The sequence below is a fragment of the Oncorhynchus masou genome, chromosome 33 (genome assembly GCF_036934945.1).
Source record: "Oncorhynchus masou masou isolate Uvic2021 chromosome 33, UVic_Omas_1.1, whole genome shotgun sequence".
In the NCBI taxonomy this organism is placed as follows: domain Eukaryota; kingdom Metazoa; phylum Chordata; class Actinopteri; order Salmoniformes; family Salmonidae; genus Oncorhynchus; species Oncorhynchus masou.
The window spans coordinates 3,178,323-3,198,708 of NC_088244.1; the positions used below are offsets into that span (position 1 = coordinate 3,178,323).

At 46.8% G+C, this 20,386-nt stretch overlaps 1 protein-coding gene across 4 annotated transcripts in view; it reads left to right on the forward strand.

The window, feature by feature from the left end:
* LOC135527689 (transcription factor E3-like) overlaps positions 1–20,386 on the forward strand; it is a 57,126-nt gene that overhangs the window by 1,044 nt on the left and 35,696 nt on the right. For 2 of the 4 annotated variants that reach the window (XM_064956186.1, XM_064956187.1), the window contains exons 2-4: positions 7,189–7,302; positions 10,765–11,005; positions 11,166–11,390. In XM_064956186.1, the coding sequence (XP_064812258.1) occupies positions 7,189–7,302; positions 10,765–11,005; positions 11,166–11,390 (580 nt within the window). Of the gene's footprint in view, positions 1–2,803; positions 3,736–7,188; positions 7,303–7,628; positions 7,645–10,764; positions 11,006–11,165; positions 11,391–20,386 lie in introns of those variants that run through there. The other 2 variants (XM_064956189.1, XM_064956190.1) reach the window with 2 other exon arrangements.

Consider the following 20,386-nt stretch of genomic DNA (forward strand, 5'->3'; position numbering starts at 1 on the left):
CTGCCCCTGAACAGGGCAGTTAAACCCACTGTTCCCATGTAGGCCGTCATTGTAAATAAGAATTAGTTCTTAACTGGCTTGCCTGGTTAAATAAAGGGAAAATAAAAATCACAACCGTGTCAGAGGAAAGATGTGAACCAATACAGCAAGTCAAGGACAGTAACACGGAATGTGTGTTGTTCACTTCTGAGGCATTCATCAATAAAACCAGTGTCCTACCATGTAGCTTAATTCATTAGTAGGTGGCATGCCAGACAGCCCTGGCAAACTGGTTATCATCTGAGATGGTTTTGTAATGGAGGATTGCAGTTGGAAGTATTTATTATTTTAAGATAAGATCATGGGGGGGGGGGGGGGGGTAGTAGTAGTATGTGTGCCTGTATACCAATTAGCTACCTTGACCTGAAATAAAAAGCCAAAGTGTGTATGATTCCACATAGCTGTTAAGTTTGCATTCTTGTTATGATTGAAACGGACCTACTACACTGTTGCTGTTATGATTGAAACGGACCTACTAAACTGTTCATGTTATAGTTGAAACGGACCTACTAAACTGTTCATGTTATAGTTGAAACGGACCTACTAAACTGTTCATGTTATGATTGAAACGGACCTACTAAACTGTTGCTGTTATAGTTGAAACGGACCTACTAAACTGTTGCTGTTATAGTTGAAACGGACCTACTACACTTGTATTTTGTTACACTTTCAATGTCCACATGTTGTTGTATAAAAAGGCAAGTTGCATAATGTTATTTAACCATGATGATTTACTGGGCTATAACTTTAGCTGTAATTCAGTAAACTCTAACATGTCTTGAAAGTTACCCAATCTGTATTTTATGTTTTGAATGGGTTTTAAATTCCTGGACGGTTGTTATAACATACTGTCTCCTCGTGTGTGTGTGTGTGTGTGTGTGTGTGTGTGTGTGTGTGCGTGTGTCTGTGTGTGTGCGTGTGTGTGTGTGCGTGTACGTGTGTGTGTGTGTGTGTGTGTGTGCGTGTGTGTGTGTGTGTGTGTGTGTGGACCTTGTGTCTGAGTGGAAATGACTCAGCAGAATTCTCCCTCTCAGCTCATTTTTATGGCTTCCTGTAGGTCACATCCCAAATAAAACCCTATTTCCTTTATAGTGCACTACTTTTGATGGTCCCTGATCTAAAGTAGTGCACTACTTTTGATGGTCCCTGATCTAAAGTAGTGCACTATATAGGTGCCATTTGGGACTAAATTTCCTATCTACAGCCTGGTCTGGGATGAATGTAGATCTGCTGAGGAGTTGTTATTTAGTACTGTTTGACCAACTAAATGAAAACACATCGCCCCAATAACATCACACTGAGGGCATGTTGAGTGGAATAACATCACACTGAGGGCATGTTGAGTGGAATAACATCACACTGAGGGCATGTTGAGTGGAATAACATCACACTGAGGGCATGTTGAGTGGAATAACATCACACTGAGGGCATGTTGAGTGGAATAACATCACACTGAGGGCATGTTGAGTGGAATAACATCACACTGAGGGCATGTTGAGTGGAATAACATCACACTGAGGGCATGTTGAGTGGAATAACATCACACTGAGGGCATGTTGAGTGGAATAACATCACACTGAGGGCATGTTGAGTGGAATAACATCACACTGAGGGCATGTTGAGTGGAATAACATCACACTGAGGGCATGTTGAGTGGACTATTCCTACTTCCTTTACTTTATTATTATTATTTATTTTTTAACTAGGCAAGTCAGTTAATAGCAAATGCTTATTTACAATGACGGCCTACCAAAATGCCTCCTGTGGGGTTGGGGGCTAAATCAATAAAAAATAAAAAATAAGAAAAAAACATCACGACAAGCCTATGTAACGGATGTGAAGTGGCTAGCTAGTTAGCGGTGGTGCGCTTAAATAGCGTTTCGATCGGTGAGACCTTGAAGTAGTGGTTCCCCTTTGCTCTGCAAGGGCTGTGGCTTTTGTGGAGCAATGGGTAACGATGCTTCGTGGGTGTCAGTTGTTGATGTATGCAGAGGGTCCCTGGTTCGAGCCCGGGTATGGGCGAGGGGATGGTCTAAAGTTCTACTGGTACACCTACTTAATTTTTCCCTTTGGAATGTTGACTGTAGTCTATTGTACTCATGTTCTCTATAGTCTACCGTGCTCGTGTCGACTGTAGGCTACCGTGCTCGTGTTCTCTATAGTCTACCGTGCTCATGTTCTCTATAGTCTACCGTGCTCGTGTTCTCTATAGTCTACCGTGCTCGTGTCGACTGTAGTCTACCGTGCTCGTGTTCTCTATAGTCTACCGTGCTCGTGTCGACTGTAGTCTACTGTACTAGCAGCTGGTTTAACACATTGTTGTTTCTCTTTCTCTATTGTTTTTGTTGTTTATTATATAATGGTACAGATTAGAGACATAACTACATTACCAGGTTGGTACAGATTAGAAAGATGGCTAAATGACCAAGTTTATACAAAGAAAAACATATTAATTAATTGTTTTCTTTTTTATCAATTAAAATAAGACTATAGGCACAGATAAAACAATGAGACCGATATTTCACCCCATGTACAAATGTGACGCATCCACTCACTACCAAATATGGCCCAGTGGCTGGCTGTAGGAGAATATGTATTTTGGCCAATATTCTGCTAATTTTCTCATTGCTCAAAATAGTTTTCTGTTCCCAAAACTAAAATCTGTTCCGAACTGAGTGGACAAAGTTTTGTACACTACACTTTCTTAAAGTTTTAAAATGTTTTTGTTGTTATTTTTGGAGTGCAGAGGCACATTTGAGTTATTACGAATTGCACATTTCACAGAGTAGGCATTCCCTGACGGAAATATGCAGGTATATGCTAGGACGGGCCAATAGGATCTCGTGTCTGGTTATGACCCACCCCCCCCCGGTTTCCTGTTCTGCCCACTATGACTCATTTGTTCCCGTTTGAAATGATAAACAGTGGTCTATCTTGGTTTAGTTATACAAATATTTTACTAATAGGCTCCATTTGGCAGGATTTCGTTTAGACTCGGCTATTTTAACGAGAACATGTTATAATGTTTAATCTTCCTCCGTATCGAATAACAGTAATATTGATACAATGTTTCCCCTGCCTACTGTGTTGTTACAATGTTTACACCACAATGTTCGCCAGTCATTACTCCTGTTAGGCTACAATTTTATAACGTTTCATTTGACAGAAAGTTGGTGCGTGATTTATAGTAGTCCGGGTAGCAATGGGTTTAGTTCACTTGCTTCCTATTTTTAGCAGCTCTACGGATGCCTGTCATTTTGTCGCGCTGGAGCCTAAGCAATTAATACGATGTAACAAGCCAATTTCTAAGGATACAAAGGGCGTTTTTTTTGGATTTATTGTCTAATGGTCATTTGATCGCCGAGGCAAAAAAACAACATATTTTTGGTTGGGACCTAGTTGAATGTTGAGGAGGTTTCTATAAATGTTTTTTTCTCGTTTGAACCGTTGAGCGGCGCAGAAGGCTACATCCTCCGCTTTATGATGACAACATGGCTTCCTATTCTACAACATTAAAACAAAACGACATTATTGTTTTGACAAACTAATTCTAATTTTTCTGCATAAGTCTAATTGTGAGACTGTAATATTTCCCCACTAAGGACCGATTATGGAATTCCATTACTCGGGTTTCAAGCTAACGGGCTTTCAGTTATTTTTCTCCTGAAGGCAACGGGACTACTTATTCATTTATTGGTGAGTCGGATATATTATTGTTTTCATATTATAATAGTTATAAAGACTAATATGAGCTCGTATTTGGTTCGGTCGTCGCCGTGTCATTCGTCGGCGGTAATTCTAGAACAAGACATCTTGGCGGTGTTTCTGTGTTTACATTCTGTGAACGTCTGCTAGGCTTCCGGGGTTGGTGTTTATGGATCTATTTTTCATCCCCTCAGCCTAGGCTACAGACGAGACCTGCTATAATGTCTAAACAAGAATGTATATGTAACATTTTTACTGAATTACAGTTATAAGGAAATCAGTCAATTAAAAAATAAAAAATAAAAATCTTATTAAGGCCCTAATCTATGGATTTTACATGACTGGGCAGGGGCGCAGCCATGGGGAGCCAGGAGGCCCAGCCAATCATAATGAGTTTCTCCCCACAAAAGGGCTTTATTACAGACATAAATACTCCTCAGTTTCATCCGCTGTCCAGGTGGCTGGTCTCCCGCAGGTGAAGAGGCAGGTGGAAGTCCTGAGCTGGCATGGTTACATGTGGCATTGTGTTGTGAGACAAAAACTACACTTTACTGGCCTTTTGTCCCCAGCACAAGGTGCACCTATGTAATGATCATGCTGTTTAATCAGCTTATTGATATTCCACACCTATCAGGTGGATGGATTATCTTGGCAAAGGGGAAATGCTCACAAACTGGGATGTAAAAAAAAAAAAAAAAAAAATAGAAAAGCTTTTAGTCCGTATGGAAATACTTATTTTCCACCATAATTTGCAAATTAATTAATTAAAAATCCTACAATGTGATTTTCTGGATTTTCCTTCTCATTTTGTCTGTCATAGTTGAAGTGTACTGATGAAAATGACAGACCTCTCTCATCTTTTTAAGTGGGAGAACTTGCACAATTGGTGGCTGACTACTTTTTTGCCCCACTGTATGTTATTGACCTGTAGTTGTATGTTACTGATGTGACCTGTATGTTACTGATCTGACCTGTATGTTACTGACCTGTAGTTGTATGTTACTGATCTGTAGTTGTGTGTTACTGACCTGTAGTTGTGTGTTACTGACCTGTAGTTGTATGTTACTGACCTGTAGTTGTATGTTACTGACCTGTAGTTGTGTGTTACTGATCTGTAGTTGTGTGTTACTGACCTGTAGTTGTGTGTTACTGATCTGTAGTTGTATGTTACTGACCTGTATGTTACTGACCTGTATGTTACTGATCTGTAGTTGTATGTTACTGACCTGTAATTGTATGTTACTGACCTGTAGTTGTGTGTTACTGATCTGTAGTTGTATGTTACTGACCTATAGTTGTATGTTACTGACCTGTAGTTGTGTGTTACTGACCTGTAGTTGTATGTTACTGACCTGACCTGTATGTTACTGACCTGTAGTTGTATGTTACTGACCTGTAGTTGTGTGTTACTGATCTGTAGTTGTGTGTTACTGACCTGTAGTTGTGTGTTACTGATCTTTAGTTGTGTGTTACTGATCTGTAGTTGTGTGTTACTGACCTGTAGTTGTAATGTTACTGACCTGTAGTTGTATGTTACTGACCTGACCTGTCGTTGTGTGTTACTGATCTGTAGTTGTATGTTACTGACCTGTAGTTGTATGTTACTGACCTGTAGTTGTGTGTTACTGACCTGTAGTTGTGTGTTACTGACCTGTAGTTGTGTGTTACTGACCTGTAGTTGTGTGTTACTGACCTGTAGTTGTGTGTTACTGACCTGTAGTTGTGTGTTACTGACCTGTAGTTGTGTGTTACTGACCTGTAGTTGTGTGTTACTGACCTGTAGTTGTATGTTACTGACCTGTAGTTGTATGTTACTGACCTGTAGTTGTATGTTACTGACCTGTATGTTACTGACCTGACCTGTATGTTACTGATCTGTAGTTGTGTGTTACTGACCTGTAGTTGTGTGTTACTGACCTGTAGTTGTGTGTTACTGACCTGTAGTTGTATGTTACTGACCTGATCTGTAGTTGTATGTTACTGATCTGTAGTTGTATGTTACTGACCTGTAGTTGTGTGTTACTGACCTGTAGTTGTATGTTACTGACCTGTAGTTGTATGTTACTGACCTGTAGTTGTGTGTTACTGACCTGTAGTTGTGTGTTACTGACCTGTAGTTGTGTGTTACTGACCTGTAGTTGTATGTTACTGACCTGTATGTTACTGACCTGTAGTTGTATGTTACTGATCTGTAGTTGTATGTTACTGATCTGTAGTTGTATGTTACTGATCTGTAGTTGTGTGTTACTGACCTGTAGTTGTATGTTACTGACCTGTATGTTACTGACCTGTATGTTACTGATCTGTAGTTGTATGTTACTGACCTGTAGTTGTGTGTTACTGACCTGTAGTTGTGTGTTACTGACCTGTAGTTGTATGTTACTGACCTGTAGTTGTATGTTACTGATGTGACCTGTATGTTACTGACCTGTAGTTGTATGTTACTGACCTGTAGTTGTGTGTTACTGACCTGTAGTTGTATGTTACTGACCTGACCTGTATGTTACTGACCTGTAGTTGTATGTTACTGACCTGTAGTTGTATGTTACTGACCTGTAGTTGTGTGTTACTGACCTGTAGTTGTGTGTTACTGATGTGACCTGTATGTTACTGACCTGTAGTTGTATGTTACTGATGTGACCTGTATGTTACTGACCTGTAGTTGTATGTTACTGACCTGTAGTTGTATGTTACTGACCTGTAGTTGTATGTTACTGACCTGTAGTTGTATGTTACTGACCTGTAGTTGTATGTTACTGACCTGTATGTTACTGATCTGTAGTTGTATGTTACTGATCTGTAGTTGTATGTTACTGATCTGTAGTTGTATGTTACTGATCTGTAGTTGTGTGTTACTGACCTGTAGTTGTATGTTACTGACCTGTATGTTACTGACCTGTATGTTACTGATCTGTAGTTGTATGTTACTGACCTGTAGTTGTGTGTTACTGACCTGTAGTTGTGTGTTACTGACCTGTAGTTGTATGTTACTGACCTGTAGTTGTATGTTACTGATGTGACCTGTATGTTACTGACCTGTAGTTGTATGTTACTGACCTGTAGTTGTGTGTTACTGACCTGTAGTTGTATGTTACTGACCTGACCTGTATGTTACTGACCTGTAGTTGTATGTTACTGACCTGTAGTTGTATGTTACTGACCTGTAGTTGTGTGTTACTGACCTGTAGTTGTGTGTTACTGATGTGACCTGTATGTTACTGACCTGTAGTTGTATGTTACTGACCTGTAGTTGTATGTTACTGATGTGACCTGTATGTTACTGACCTGTAGTTGTATGTTACTGACCTGTAGTTGTATGTTACTGACCTGTAGTTGTATGTTACTGACCTGTAGTTGTATGTTACTGACCTGTAGTTGTATGTTACTGACCTGTATGTTACTGACCTGTAGTTGTATGTTACTGACCTGTAGTTGTGTTTCCAGTGTGGAGCCTCTCCTCCCTGAGTCGGGGATAGTAGCAGATATCGAGGTTGAGAGCATCCTCCCTTCAGATTCTGATACCTTCTACCAGCTGAAGAGCCAGCCCATCACTCTGAGGTGAATATATATGCACAGTCACTCACACTCTGAGGTGAGCCAGCCCATCACTCTGAGGTGAATATATATGCACAGTCACTCACACTCTGAGGTGAGCCAGCCCATCACTCTGAGGTGAATATATATGCACAGTCACTCACACTCTGAGGTGAGCCAGCCCATCACTCTGAGGTGAATATATATGCACAGTCACTCACACTCTGAGGTGAGCCAGCCCATCACTCTGAGGTGAATATATATGCACAATCACTCACACTCTGAGGTGAGCCAGCCCATCACTCTGAGGTGAATATATATGCACAGTCACTCACACTCTGAGGTGAGCCAGCCCATCACTCTGAGGTGAATATATATGCACAGTCACTCACACTCTCTCTCACACACACGGTTCTAGGTCAGACCAGATGCTCTCTTCATGTCGGTCTATCCTCCCATTCTCCTCCTCCCCTCTCCATCATGTACACGGAACTTGTCATTGCATGCTTAGCTCAATCCAATCAAAATGTATTTGTTCACAGGCGTCGAATACAACGGGTGTTGACTTAACTGTGAAATGCTTCCTTTACGAGCCCTTCGCAACGATGCAGAGTTAAAGAATAAAATAAAACAAGAATGAAGCTATATACAGGGAGTACCAGATCAATGTGCAGGGGTACGAGGTATTGCTTTACGAGCCCTTGACCAACAAATGCAGAGTTATAACATCGATAATCGAAAAGAACAATAGTAACACGAGGCAATAAGGAACTGATTCTCTCTGCGTCAGGATCGAGACAGACAATCCGGGTTACTGTCTCAACCCCTGGGGATTCCCACAGTGTATTCACAGTGACTCAGCAAGACTACACGGCCACATTGAGGAAGATGAGAGGCAGTGTTACTAGTCTTTAGTTGCTGGTTTATTTAAACGAGAGAGAAGCTGTTGGTGGTATGTGTGACAATTGAAAGACTGATGTTTGATTCGACTGTTAATTATAATGTGTACAGTAACAGTGTGGCTATCTCGATAGGGGAACAATAGACAGATTTCTACATCTTAATTTCCACTTTGGAGAGGTTGTGTTCATTGCTGAAGGCTACAGTAGTAACTTCACACACACCTTAGTCATGTTGATCTATATCTTGAAATCACACAACTTTAGATAGTCATGTTAGTTCAAGCGTGATCATGTTTATGGGAACTTCTGACTGGGAAAGCCCTCCCAGAGTGAAGGTAAGGTGTAAGGTCACTTCTGACTGGGAAAGCCCCACCCCAGGGTGAAGGTAAGGTCACTTCTGACTGGGAAAGCCCCCCCCCCCCCCCCAGGGTGAAGGTAAGGTCACTTCTGACTGGGAAAGCCCCCCCAGGGTGAAGGTAAGGTCACTTCTGACTGGGAAATCCCCCCCCAGGGTGAAGGTAAGGTCACTTCTGACTGGGACAGCCCCCCCCCAGGGTGAAGGTAAGGTCACTTCTGACTGGGAAAGCCCCCCCAGGGTGAAGGTAAGGTCACTTCTGACTGGGAAAGCCCCCCCAAGGTGAAGGTGAGGTCACTTCTGACTGGGAAAGCCCCCCCAGGGTGAAGGTGAGGTCACTTCTGACTGGGAAAGCCCCCCCAGGGTGAAGGTGAGGTCACTTCTGACTGGGAAAGCCCCCCCAGGGTGGAGGTAAGGTCACTTCTGACTGGGAAAGCCCCCCCCAGGGTGAAGATAGGTGTAAGGTGACTTGGTTTGTAGTTTTGATTCCCTTGTCTCCTTATGTGTATCCAGGGGTGACTGAGGAAGACGTTAACAGCAGAGGGTTTAGGGTTTTGGTTCCTAGTGACGAATCTGGTATGGCTACAGGGTTTAGGGTTTTAGTTCCTAGTGACTAATCTGGTATGGCTACTGGGTTTAGGGTTTTAGCTCCTAGTGACTAATCTGGTATGGCTACTGGGTTTAGGGTTTTAGCTCCTAGTGACTAATCTGGTATGGCTACTGGGTTTAGGGTTTTAGCTCCTAGTGACTAATCTGGTATGGCTACTGGGTTTAGGGTGTAGGGTTTTGGTTCCTAGTGACTAATCTGGTATGGCTACTGGGTTTAGGGTTTAGGGTTTTGGTTCCTAGTGACTAATCTGGTATGGCTACTGGGTTTAGGGTTTAGGGTGTAGGGTTTTAGTTCCTAGTGACTAATCTGGTATAGCTACTGGGTTTAGGGTGTAGGGTTTTGGTTCCTTGTGACTAATCTGGTATGGCTACTGGGTTTAGGGTTTTAGTTCCTAGTGACTAATCTGGTATGGCTACAGGGTGTAGGGTTTATGGTTTAGGGTGTAGGGTTTTAGTTCCTAGTGACTAATCTGGTATGGCTACTGGGTGTAGGGTGTAGGGTGTAGGGTGACTAGTAGTGACTAATCTGGTATGTCTACTGGGTGTAGGGTTTTGGTTCCTAGTGACTGATCTGGTATGGCTACTGGGTACTGGGTTTAGGGTGCAGGGTTTAGGGTGTAGGGTGACTAGTAGTGACTGATCTGGTATGGCTACTAGGACGATGACAGCAGAGAGTTAGACTCCCTGTGTGAGGCTACTCGGGTGTAGGGTTTAGTTGAGTTCTAGGGGCTTCCCAGAGAGTCACTCAGCAGGATGGAAATATACAGTATCTCTATGTAACTACAGAGTCTTGTGAAAATAGTGTTCTGTTCTTTCAGTTGTCCTTGGTGGAAACTGACTTGTAAACGTGACAGACCGGTGCACTGCAATCTGAACCCTCTTTAACTGCTACATATTGTACTGTCTACATAGTATCATCGTCGCCTCTATTTCAATTCACCGAGTTCTGCCTCTCTTCATCACGGAGACCGAGGTCTTGAGAAAAGGGTTAGCGTTGACATTTTAACAGCCTCCTGCTTGTGTTTGTTCTCTCTCTCCTGCTTATTTCACTGCATTGATGCTTATTTCACTGCATTGATGCTTATTTCACTGCATCGATGCTTATTTCACTGCATCGGTGCTTATTTCACTGCATCGATGCTTATTTCACGGCATCGATGCTTATTTCACGGCATCGATGCTTATTTCACTGCATCGATGCTTATTTCACTGCATCGATGCTTATTTCACGGCATCGATGCTTATTTCACTGCATCGATGCTTATTTCACGGCATCGATGCTTATTTCACGGCATCGATGCTTATTTCACGGCATCGATGCTTATTTCACGGCATCGATGCTTATTTCACGGCATCGATGCTTATTTCACGGCATCGATGCTTATTTCACTGCATCGATGCTTATTTCACGGCATCGATGCTTATTTCACGGCATCGATGTATTCTCAATGTATACATATTGTTTAATTTATGTTTTATATTATATACAGTTTCTATACTGGTCTTGTCCCGTCCCCCTCCCCTTGCAGCCAGTCTCTGACCTCCAATCAAATTGGGGACAATAAAGCTAAACATAGTGACGTGACTCTGTCGTCCCCCCCCCTCTCCCTCTCTCTGCAGCGTGTCCCAACCCCCCTCTGACACAGCGTCTCCATCCACCGGGTCGGTGATGACGTCCCGGGTGTTGATGAGGCAGGAGCTGATGCGCCAGCAGGCCAGGGACCAGGAGAGGAGAGAGGCCCAGCACCAGGTCTCTTCGGCCCAGCTACGCACCACCGACTCCTCCCCAGCCATCTCCATGGCCCCGGGGCATACCGGGGCCAGACCTCCCCCTGCTCAGGTCCCTGTGGAGGTCCTTAAGGTAGGTCATGCCCCAGCTGGAGCGCTCTGACCACTGCAGTTTGGGGAGGAGTGCTCTTACTTATGACAACAAATGCCTTGTGCTTATAAAATGGAAGTCTTTACAGTTCATTATTAACAGATTATAATGCGTTTTATCTCCCCATCTCTCTCTCCTGTAGGTTCAGACACACCTGGAGAACCCAACATGGTATCACATCCAGGCCTCCCAGAGACAGCAGGTTAAACACTACCTCTCCTCCACCCTGGGGAACAAACTGACCAATCAGACGCTGGGCGCCTCCCCCTCGCCTCAGTCCGGCTCCGCCCCCTCTCTCCAGCCTGCAGCCAGTAGCTCTCCCAGCAGCCCATTGGCTGTGCTCAGCCTGAGCTCCAACAAAGAGGAGGTACATCGCCGTTTCGAAAACACAGAGATACAACATGAATACTGTTCTGTTTTCATTCTATGGCCTCGACATCTCGACCCTGTATAGGAAGTAGATGGGAGCCTGGGTTGAATTTGAATCCTGAAAACATAAACACCTCAACATCTCTACACCTCAACATCTCTACACCTCAACATCTCTACACCTCAACATCTCTACACCTAAACATCTCTACACCTAAACATCTCTACACCTAAACATCTCTACACCTAAACATCTCTACACCTAAACATCTCTACACCTAAACATCTCTACACCTAAACATCTCTACACCTAAACATCTCTACACCTCAACATCTCTACACCTCAACATCTCTACACCTAAACATCTCTACACCTAAACATCTCTACACCTAAACATCTCTACACCTAAACATCTCTACACCTAAACATCTCTACACCTCAACATCTCTACACCTCAACATCTCTACACCTCAACATCTCTACACCTCAACATCTCTACACCTAAACATCTCTACACCTAAACATCTCTACACCTCAACATCTCTACACCTCAACATCTCTACACCTCAACATCTCTACACCTCAACATCTCTACACCTCAACATCTCTACACCTCAACATCTCTACACCTCAACATCTCTACACCTAAACATCTCTACACCTCAACATCTCTACACCTCAACATCTCTACACCTCAACATCTCTACACCTCAACATCTCTACACCTAAACATCTCTACACCTAAACATCTCTACACCTCAACATCTCTACACCTCAACATCTCTACACCTCAACATCTCTACACCTCAACATCTCTACACCTCAACATCTCTACACCTCAACATCTCTACACCTCAACATCTCTACACCTCAACATCTCTACACCTCAACATCTCTACACCTAAACATCTCTACACCTAAACATCTCTACACCTAAACATCTCTACACCTAAACATCTCTACACCTAAACATCTCTACACCTAAACATCTCTACACCTCAACATCTCTACACCTCAACATCTCTACACCTCAACATCTCTACACCTCAACATCTCTACACCTAAACATCTCTACACCTAAACATCTCTACACCTAAACATCTCTACACCTAAACATCTCTACACCTAAACATCTCTACACCTAAACATCTCTACACCTAAACATCTCTACACCTCAACATCTCTACACCTCAACATCTCTACACCTCAACATCTCTACACCTCAACATCTCTACACCTAAACATCTCTACACCTCAACATCTCTACACCTCAACATCTCTACACCTCAACATCTCTACACCTCAACATCTCTACACCTCAACATCTCTACACCTCAACATCTCTACACCTCAACATCTCTACACCTAAACATCTCTACACCTCAACATCTCTACACCTCAACATCTCTACACCTCAACATCTCTACACCTCAACATCTCTACACCTCAACATCTCTACACCTCAACATCTCTACACCTCAACATCTCTACACCTAAACATCTCTACACCTCAACATCTCTACACCTCAACATCTCTACACCTCAACATCTCTACACCTCAACATCTCTACACCTCAACATCTCTACACCTCAACATCTCTACACCTAAACATCTCTACACCTCAACATCTCTACACCTCAACATCTCTACACCTCAACATCTCTACACCTCAACATCTCTACACCTCAACATCTCTACACCTCAACATCTCTACACCTCAACATCTCTACACCTCAACATCTCTACACCTAAACATCTCTACACCTAAACATCTCTACACCTAAACATCTCTACACCTAAACATCTCTACACCTAAACATCTCTACACCTAAACATCTCTACACCTCAACATCTCTACACCTCAACATCTCTACACCTCAACATCTCTACACCTCAACATCTCTACACCTAAACATCTCTACACCTAAACATCTCTACACCTAAACATCTCTACACCTAAACATCTCTACACCTAAACATCTCTACACCTAAACATCTCTACACCTCAACATCTCTACACCTCAACATCTCTACACCTCAACATCTCTACACCTAAACATCTCTACACCTCAACATCTCTACACCTCAACATCTCTACACCTCAACATCTCTACACCTCAACATCTCTACACCTCAACATCTCTACACCTCAACATCTCTACACCTCAACATCTCTACACCTCAACATCTCTACACCTAAACATCTCTACACCTAAACATCTCTACACCTAAACATCTCTACACCTAAACATCTCTACACCTAAACATCTCTACACCTCAACATCTCTACACCTCAACATCTCTACACCTCAACATCTCTACACCTAAACATCTCTACACCTAAACATCTCTACACCTAAACATCTCTACACCTAAACATCTCTACACCTAAACATCTCTACACCTCAACATCTCTACACCTCAACATCTCAACATCTCTACACCTCAACATCTCTACACCTCAACATCTCTACACCTAAACATCTCTACACCTCAACATCTCTACACCTCAACATCTCTACACCTCAACATCTCTACACCTCAACATCTCTACACCTCAACATCTCTACACCTAAACATCTCTACACCTAATCAACAGTAGGTTTCCGTCAGCTGCTGTTTTCCTAAATATTAGGTCATCTACATTTTATGTCGATTTTATTTTAAGTGGCTCTGGATATGTGCGTCCGCTGAGTGACTAAAAATGATACATTTTTATTGTACCAGTATTAGATGTTATTATGAGTTACCAGCAAGTTTATTTGGGTGTTCCTCCATAGGTATTATACGCTGTCTTGGTCTTCCAGGTTTAAATTCCCCTGTAATAAAAAAATAATTGCATTCTGTTGTAAGCCTCACTGTATGGTGGTCTGTCTGAGGCTGGTTTGTCTGGGGCTGGTTTGTCTGGGGCTGGTTTGTCTGGGGCTGGTTTGTCTGGGGCTGGTTTGTCTGGGGCTGGTTTGTCTGGGGCTGGTCTGTCTGAGGCTGGTTTGTCTGAGGCTGGTTTGTCTGAGGCTGGTTTGTCTGAGGCTGGTTTGTCTGAGGCTGGTTTGTCTGAGGCTGGTTTGTCTGAGGCTGGTTTGTCTGAGGCTGGTTTGTCTGAGGCTGGTTTGTCTGAGGCTGGTTTGTCTGAGGCTGGTTTGTCTGAGGCTGGTTTGTCTGAGGCTGGTTTGTCTGAGGCTGGTTTGTCTGAGGCTGGTTTGTCTGGGGCTGGTTTGTCTGGGGCTGGTTTGTCTGGGGCTGGTTTGTCTGGGGCTGGTTTGTCTGGGGCTGGTTTGTCTGGGGCTGGTTTGTCTGGGGCTGGTTTGTCTGGGGCTGGTCTGTCTGTCTGTCTGTCTGGGGCTGGTCTGTCTGGGGCTGGTCTGTCTGTCTGTCTGGGGCTGGTCTGTCTGTCTGTCTGACTGACTGACTAGGGCTGGTCTGTCTGGGGCTGGTCTGTCTGTCTGACTAGGGCTGGTCTGTCTGTCTGACTGGGCTGGTCTGTCTGTCTGACTAGGGCTGGTCTGTCTGTCTGTCTGACTGGGGCTGGTCTGTCTGTCTGTGTCTGACTGGGGCTGGATTGTCTGGGGCTGGTTTGTCTGGTGCTGGTTTGTCTGGTGCTGGTTTGTCTGGTGCTGGTTTGTCTGGGGCTGGTTTGTCTGGGGCTGGTTTGTCTGGGGCTGGTTTGTCTGAGGCTGGTTTGTCTGAGGCTGGTTTGTCTGAGGCTGGTTTGTCTGAGGCTGGTTTGTCTGAGGCTGGTTTGTCTGAGGCTGGTTTGTCTGAGGCTGGTTTGTCTGAGGCTGGTTTGTCTGGGGCTGGTTTGTCTGAGGCTGGTTTGTCTGGGGCTGGTTTGTCTGGGGCTGGTCTGTCTGGGGCTGGTTTGTCTGGGGCTGGTCTGTCTGTCTGGGGCTGGTCTGTCTGTCTGTCTGACTGACTGACTAGGGCTGGTCTGTCTGGGGCTGGTCTGTCTGTCTGACTGACTGGGGCTGGTCTGTCTGTCTGACTAGGGCTGGTCTGTCTGTCTGACTGGGCTGGTCTGTCTGTCTGACTGGGCTGGTCTGTCTGTCTGACTAGGGCTGGTCTGTCTGTCTGTCTGTCTGGCTGGTCTGTCTGTCTGACTGGGGCTGGTCTGTCTGTCTGACTGGGGCTGGTCTGTCTGTCTGACTGGGCTGGTCTGTCTGTCTGACTAGGGCTGGTCTGTCTGTCTGACTGGGCTGGTCTGTCTGTCGGTGTCTGACTGGGGCTGGTCTGTCTGTCTGTCTGTCTGGCTGGTCTGTCTGTCTGACTGGGGCTGGTCTGTCTGTCTGACTGGGGCTGGTCTGTCTGTCTGACTGGGGCTGGTCTGTCTGTCTGACTGGGGCTGGTCTGTCTGTCTGACTGGGGCTGGTCTGTCTGTCTGACTGGGGCTGGTCTGTCTGACTGGGGCTGGTCTGTCTGTCTGTCTGTCTGACTGGGGCTGGTCTGTCTGTCTGTCTGGCTGGTCTGTCTGTCTGACTGGGGCTGGTCTGTCTGTCTGACTGGTGCTGGTCTGTCTGTCTGACTGGGGCTGGTCTGTCTGTCTGACTGGGGCTGGTCTGTCTGTCTGACTGGGGCTGGTCTGTCTGTCTGACTGGGGCTGGTCTGTCTGTCTGTCTGTCTGTCTGGGGCTGGTCTGTCTGTCTGGGGCTGGTCTGTCTGTCTGTCTGGGGCTGGTCTGTCTGTCTGACTGGGCTGGTCTGTCTGTCTGACTAGGGCTGGTCTGTCTGTCTGTCTGTCTGGGGCTGGTCTGTCTGTCTGACTGGGGCTGGTCTGTCTGACTGGGGCTGGTCTGTCTGTCTGACTGGGGCTGGTCTGTCTGTCTGTCTGACTGGGGCTGGTCTGTCTGTCGGTGTCTGACTGGGGCTGGTCTGTCTGTCTGTCTGACTGGGGCTGGTCTGTCTGTCTGTCTGTCTGGCTGGTCTGTCTGTCTGACTGGGGCTGGTCTGTCTGTCTGACTGGGGCTGGTCTGTCTGTCTGACTGGGGCTGGTCTGTCTGTCTGACTGGGGCTGGTCTGTCTGTCTGTCTGTCTGGGGCTGGTCTGTCTGTCTGGGGCTGGTCTGTCTGTCTGTCTGGGGCTGGTCTGTCTGTCTGACTGGGCTGGTCTGTCTGTCTGACTAGGGCTGGTCTGTCTGTCTGTCTGTCTGGGGCTGGTCTGTCTGTCTGACTGGGGCTGGTCTGTCTGACTGGGGCTGGTCTGTCTGTCTGACTGGGGCTGGTCTGTCTGTCTGTCTGACTGGGGCTGGTCTGTCTGTCGGTGTCTGACTGGGGCTGGTCTGTCTGTCTGTCTGACTGGGGCTGGTCTGTCTGTCTGTCTGTCTGGCTGGTCTGTCTGTCTGACTGGGGCTGGTCTGTCTGTCTGACTGGGGCTGGTCTGTCTGTCTGACTGGGGCTGGTCTGTCTGTCTGACTGGGGCTGGTCTGTCTGTCTGTCTGTCTGGGGCTGGTCTGTCTGTCTGTCTGGGGCTGGTCTGTCTGACTGGGGCTGGTCTGTCTGTCTGTCTGTCTGACTGGGGCTGGTCTGTCTGTCTGTCTGGCTGGTCTGTCTGTCTGACTGGGGCTGGTCTGTCTGTCTGACTGGTGCTGGTCTGTCTGTCTGACTGGGGCTGGTCTGTCTGTCTGACTGGGGCTGGTCTGTCTGTCTGACTGGGGCTGGTCTGTCTGTCTGTCTGACTGGGGCTGGTCTGTCTGTCTGTCTGACTGGGGCTGGTCTGTCTGTCTGTCTGTCTGGGGCTGGTCTGTCTGTCTGGGGCTGGTCTGTGTCTGACTGGGGCTGGTCTGTCTGGGGCTGGTTTGTCTGGGGCTGGTTTGTCTGGGGCTGGTTTGTCTGGGGCTGGTTTGTCTGGGGCTGGTCTGTCTGTCTGTCTGTCTGGGGCTGGTCTGTCTGTCTGGGGCTGGTCTGTCTGTCTGACTGGGCTGGTCTGTCTGTCTGACTGGGCTGGTCTGTCTGTCTGACTAGGGCTGGTCTGTCTGTCTGTCTGACTGGGGCTGGTCTGTCTGTCTGTCTGTCTGGCTGGTCTGTCTGTCTGACTGGGGCTGGTCTGTCTGTCTGACTGGGCTGGTCTGTCTGTCTGACTAGGGCTGGTCTGTCTGTCTGACTAGGGCTGGTCTGTCTGTCTGTCTGACTGGGGCTGGTCTGTCTGTCTGTCTGGGGCTGGTCTGTCTGTCTGGGGCTGGTCTGTCTGTCTGTCTGTCTGGGGCTGGTCTGTCTGTCTGGGGCTGGTCTGTCTGTCTGTCTGACTGGGCTGGTCTGTCTGTCTGACTAGGGCTGGTCTGTCTGTCTGTCTGACTGGGGCTGGTCTGTCTGTCTGTCTGTCTGGCTGGTCTGTCTGTCTGACTAGGGCTGGTCTGTCTGTCTGTCTGACTGGGGCTGGTCTGTCTGTCTGTCTGGCTGGTCTGTCTGTCTGACTGGGGCTGGTCTGTCTGTCTGACTGGGCTGGTCTGTCTGTCTGACTAGGGCTGGTCTGTCTGTCTGACTAGGGCTGGTCTGTCTGTCTGTCTGACTGGGGCTGGTCTGTCTGTCTGACTGGGGCTGGTCTGTCTGTCTGACTGGGGCTGGTCTGTCTGTCTGACTGGGGCTGGTCTGTCTGACTGGGGCTGGTCTGTCTGTCTGTCTGTCTGGCTGGTCTGTCTGTCTGACTGGGGCTGGTCTGTCTGTCTGACTAGGGCTGGTCTGTCTGTCTGTCTGTCTGGCTGGTCTGTCTGTCTGACTGGGGCTGGTCTGTCTGTCTGACTGGGCTGGTCTGTCTGTCTGACTAGGGCTGGTCTGTCTGTCTGACTGGGCTGGTCTGTCTGTCGGTGTCTGACTGGGGCTGGTCTGTCTGTCTGTCTGTCTGGCTGGTCTGTCTGTCTGACTGGGGCTGGTCTGTCTGTCTGACTGGGGCTGGTCTGTCTGTCTGACTGGGGCTGGTCTGTCTGTCTGACTGGGGCTGGTCTGTCTGTCTGTCTGGCTGGTCTGTCTGTCTGACTGGGGCTGGTCTGTCTGTCTGACTGGGCTGGTCTGTCTGTCTGACTAGGGCTGGTCTGTCTGTCTGACTGGGCTGGTCTGTCTGTCTGACTGGGGCTGGTCTGTCTGACTGGGGCTGGTCTGTCTGTCTGTCTGTCTGTCTGTCTGACTGGGGCTGGTCTGTCTGTCTGTCTGGCTGGTCTGTCTGTCTGACTGGGGCTGGTCTGTCTGTCTGACTGGGCTGGTCTGTCTGTCGGTGTCTGACTGGGGCTGGTCTGTCTGTCTGTCTGTCTGGCTGGTCTGTCTGTCTGACTGGGGCTGGTCTGTCTGTCTGACTGGGGCTGGTCTGTCTGTCTGACTGGGGCTGGTCTGTCTGTCTGTCTGGCTGGTCTGTCTGTCTGACTGGGGCTGGTCTGTCTGTCTGACTGGGCTGGTCTGTCTGTCTGACTAGGGCTGGTCTGTCTGTCTGACTGGGCTGGTCTGTCTGTCTGACTGGGGCTGGTCTGTCTGACTGGGGCTGGTCTGTCTGTCTGTCTGTCTGACTGGGGCTGGTCTGTCTGTCTGTCTGGCTGGTCTGTCTGTCTGACTGGGGCTGGTCTGTCTGTCTGACTGGTGCTGGTCTGTCTGTCTGACTGGGGCTGGTCTGTCTGTCTGACTGGTGCTGGTCTGTCTGTCTGACTGGGGCTGGTCTGTCTGTCTGACTGGGGCTGGTCTGTCTGTCTGTCTGTCTGGGGCTGGTCTGTCTGTCTGGGGCTGGTCTGTCTGTCTGACTGGGGCTGGTCTGTCTGTCTGTCTGTCTGGGGCTGGTCTGTCTGTCTGACTGGGGCTGGTCTGTCTGTCTGTCTGGGGCTGGTCTGTCTGTCTGTCTGGGGCTGGTCTGTCTGTCTGTCTGGGGCTGGTCTGTCTGTCTGGGGCTGGTCTGTCTGTCTGACTGGGGCTGGTCTGTCTGTCTGTCTGTCTGGGGCTGGTCTGTCTGTCTGACTGGGGCTGGTCTGTCTGTCTGACTGGGGCTGGTCTGTCTGTCTGTCTGTCTGTCTGGGGCTTGTCTGTCTGTCTGTCTGTCTGTCTGTCTGGGGCTGGTCTGTCTGTCTGACTGGGGCTGTCTCCTGCACCTTGCTCTTTGTGTATTTGGCACCACATCGTTCTGTTAAATACATCATCGGCCTGTCTAATAACCTCTGCACGCTTCACAATTCATACCGATACCACAGAGACTTCAATTAAAGGTCCTCCCACTGCCTGTTGCTCTGTCAGTCTGTGTATTCGCTTCTGGGGAAAAACCTCATTCATTTTGTCCTTGAGGGGATGAATAAAGTTTAATTGAAATGTAATTGAACTGCATGTCAGTGTGTCGATAAAGCTCTTACTCAGACTTCTACATTTCATAAAGAGTTAAATAATCTGAAGACATTTCATAAAGAGTTAAATAATCTGGAGACATTTCATAAAGAGTGTGAAGACGTTTCATAAAGAGTGTGAAGAAGTTTCATAAAGAGTGTGAAGAAACCATTTCACAGAAAGTGTAAAGAAGCAGTTTTCTAGGAAGTGCGTGAGTCCATTTCATTGTGGCTTGCGAAGTGGTGCCTCATTCATAAAGTGCTGTGTGTGTGTGTGGAGTGTTTTCAGTGAGGTTTCCTATGAATGACTCACCCTGTCTAACACGTGAGGGTGTATCTCTGGTATCTCTGGTCCGAGGTGCCGGGAGACAAGGGACCATACGTATCAAGCACCTCAGACTAGGAGCACTGATCTGGGATCAGGCTAGTTGAGAACACCTTTATTTAACCAGGTAGGCTAGTGGAGAACACCTTTATTTAACCAGGTAGGCTAGTGGAGAACACCTTTATTTAACCAGGTAGGCTAGTTGAGAACACCTTTATTTAACCAGGTAGGCTAGTGGAGAACACCTTTATTTAACCAGGTAGGCTAGTTGAGAACACCTTTATTTAACCAGGTAGGCTAGTGGAGAACACCTTTATTTAACCAGGTAGGCTAGTGGAGAACACCTTTATTTAACCAGGAAGGCCAGTTGAGAACACCTTTATTTAACCA